The sequence below is a fragment of the Aptenodytes forsteri genome, unplaced genomic scaffold, assembly GCF_000699145.1.
Source record: "Aptenodytes forsteri isolate BGI_AS27 unplaced genomic scaffold, ASM69914v1 Scaffold50, whole genome shotgun sequence".
NCBI lineage: Eukaryota > Metazoa > Chordata > Aves > Sphenisciformes > Spheniscidae > Aptenodytes > Aptenodytes forsteri.
In genome coordinates this window covers 1,076,527-1,079,322 of record NW_008795126.1, presented here as the reverse complement: position 1 = coordinate 1,079,322, position 2,796 = coordinate 1,076,527, and the positions used below count along the sequence as shown (strand labels likewise).

The window sequence follows — 2,796 nt, the reverse complement described above, 5'->3', positions numbered from 1 at the left end:
CGGTCGGGAGGAGCCCCTGCAGCCGGGGATGCTGCGGGGGAGCACGATATCCCTACAGATGCCCCGGCCGCGGCACAACTGCCGGTCCATAAAGCCGGTAAAAAAGCCGCCGGATCCTGGGTGGAGCCGGTCGGCATCACCCCATCGGCTGCATCTGCCACGGCGGAGCATCTCCCGTTGTGGGAAGGGAAGCGGGGTGAGAATTTGGGGGGCAAAGCAATTCATTTCCTGGGGGTAAAAACCATGGTGTGGAGAGAAACCCCCTTCCCGACAGGCACCCAAACCCACGCCTACTAAAAACCTCCGGGATAAGCCACTTCAGGCACCCAGATGGGCAAGGACAGGGGGTTTTTTTGCAAACAAACTATGCAGTAATTAAGGGGAAATCCAAAGGGAACACGGCTTCTCCTCTCCAGCACCACAAAATCCATGCCAAAACCCACCGACGTCCCTTCGGATGGGCTGAGCAGCGCGGTGGGAGTATGAGCCGTGGGGTGTGGGGAGAAGAAAAGGCAAAATAATCCCCCCAAACCCAACTGACCACCCCAAAAGAAGCCGATGGGCTCCAGAGCAGGCAGCTGGGGAGAGCGTGGAGCTCGCAGCAAGGCCGAAGCATCCCCAAGACCTGGTCCCCTCGGCGTCACGGGGACCCCGGCATTCCCACGTGCTTCCTCGGGAGCAGCCAACGCCGGAGGCTTGGGGTCACGGCCGTGCCGGGGCATTTCGCAGCTGGTTGGGGGGGCTGCGAGGAGGGTCTTGCAGATGGCGCTTGCAAAAAGGGTCTTCTGAAAAGAGCCTTGCAAAAGGGGTCTTGCAAAAAGGGCCTTCCAAAAAGGATCTTCCAAAAAGGATCTTGCAAAAAGGGTCTTCCAAAAAGACCTTGCAAACAGGGCCTTGCAAAAAACATCTTGCAAAGGGTCGGGCGTCCTCCCCAGGGACCAAAGTGCCCAGGCGGTGGGCGCGACGACCCAACAGGGAGCACCCGCCAATGGAAATACCAGGGATAAATACTGTTTCGTTGCAAATTGATGATGCCAGCAGTCTCCTGGTGAAACGCTTCGCAGCCCGGGGGGCAGGCTGCCTCCCCCTGGGCATGTGGGACAGCCCCCGCGATTCCCACAGGACACGCTCCCCGCGGTGGCAGGGACCTCGGGGTGCTCCGGCACCACGGCAGCAGCTCACACCCCCCATCGCGAGCTGCACCCCTGCACCCGAATGGAGAGGGAGGGTGCAACGGAGGATGCGGTGGCTGGGCCATTGCAGGGTGATGAGGGACAGGGACATCCCGGGGGTGCCCAAATTTGCTGTTTAGCCGGGCAATTTGGCTGGGGAAGGAACAGATTTGAGGAGCCTCCGGAAAAAAACAGCATTTCAGTGAAGCGTGGCTGGAGGGAGCGGAGCTGGGGGGGCAGGGAGGGAGGGACAGGTCCCCCCGCGCCGCACTCTCGCAGACTTTCTCCCGGGGTACGGCGAGTGATACGGCATTTGGATTACTCTGGCTGAACTGAATTTCTAAACTGCCCCCTCGAGACATGACGCCGGGGAAAGACATTAGCTCGGGAAATGGCAAGAAAACACCGTCTGCCGGCTCCCGGGTGGCGGCGGCGGGGAAAGGCACTGACGCTCAGCACTCCCCCAGTCCCCGTCCCCATCATCGTCCCCTACCTCTGGGCTCCTCGGCTTGCTTGGCGAGCTTGCGGAGAGCAGCGGCGAAGCTGGAGGAAGGTGCTGCCTGGACGGACAAAGTGCTGCTGGCTGCCGGGCTGCCATTGGGGACGATGGAGCCGTTGAGCGGCGAGGGGGTGAGGGGGCTGACGGTGGCAGTGGTGCGGGTGGCGGTGGAGAGCATTCCTAGGGACGGCGACTTCGGCTCATGGCTCATGCCTGCGAACAAGAGCAGCTTGCGTTAGACGGGGACACAGGGATGGGAGCGGGAAGAGCAAATCCCCAAATCCCCCCGGGAGCAGGAACAACCAGCAGGGCAAGCGAGACCTTCCCTCTGGTTCAGCCCCCCACCCCAAAATACACCCTGAGTTCATGCAGTGGGGGGGAAGCGAGCAGGCGGGCGCGAGCCCCGTGTGCTTGCGGGGCGGCAGCTTATCTAACAAAGCGAGCGCGCCCGGGCTGCTCGCCCACGGAAAACAAGGCGACGCGGTGGCCAGGAGCTGCCGCCGGCGTCCCACAGCCCCACTACTCCCGCAGGCTGGGCTGCTCCTAGATAATGGCACAGGGGGCTCAGCGGAGTCCTGCAGGGAGGGAGAGGGTGTTTTGGGGAGACACAGGGACTTCAGCGTCCTGATAGAGGTGATGGGGAGGGGGGCAGCCCCCTAACTTGCATGGTGCTGCCAAAACCCAAAGTGCCACCACTGCACCCCTAATTGCCACCATTGCACCCCCAAATCCCTGCCACTGCACCCTCAAATCCCCAATATTGCACCCCCAAGTCCCCACCATTGCACCCCCAAATCTCCACCACGGCACCCCCAGCTCCCCACCATGGCACCTTCAAATCCTCACCACGGCACCCCAAGTCCCCATCGTCGCACCCCAAAGCACAGAGCTCCTATAGGGCACGGTGGACCCTAAGGGTGGGGGTGCGGGTGCTGCTGAGCGGGAGGGTGCAGCCCACCCCGTGCCCCCGCCGGCTCTCAGGGCTGGCCACTCCAGGGCTCTCCACCTCCCAAAACAGCGACTGCTGATGTCAGGGCCCTTAAAATAAACTTCCAAACGAGCAGCTTCATTAACACCAGCCTAAAATTAGCCCCGCTCCCGGGTGGGCAGGTGGGCGGGGGGGGG

General features: G+C 62.2%; 1 protein-coding gene across 1 annotated transcript in view; it reads right to left on the bottom strand.

Moving 5' to 3' along the window:
• GSE1 (Gse1 coiled-coil protein) overlaps positions 1-2,796 on the bottom strand; it is a 41,957-nt gene that overhangs the window by 25,748 nt on the left and 13,413 nt on the right. Inside the window, 1 exon segment of the mRNA XM_019471526.1 lies at positions 1,666-1,884. Coding sequence (XP_019327071.1) covers positions 1,666-1,884 — 219 coding nt within the window.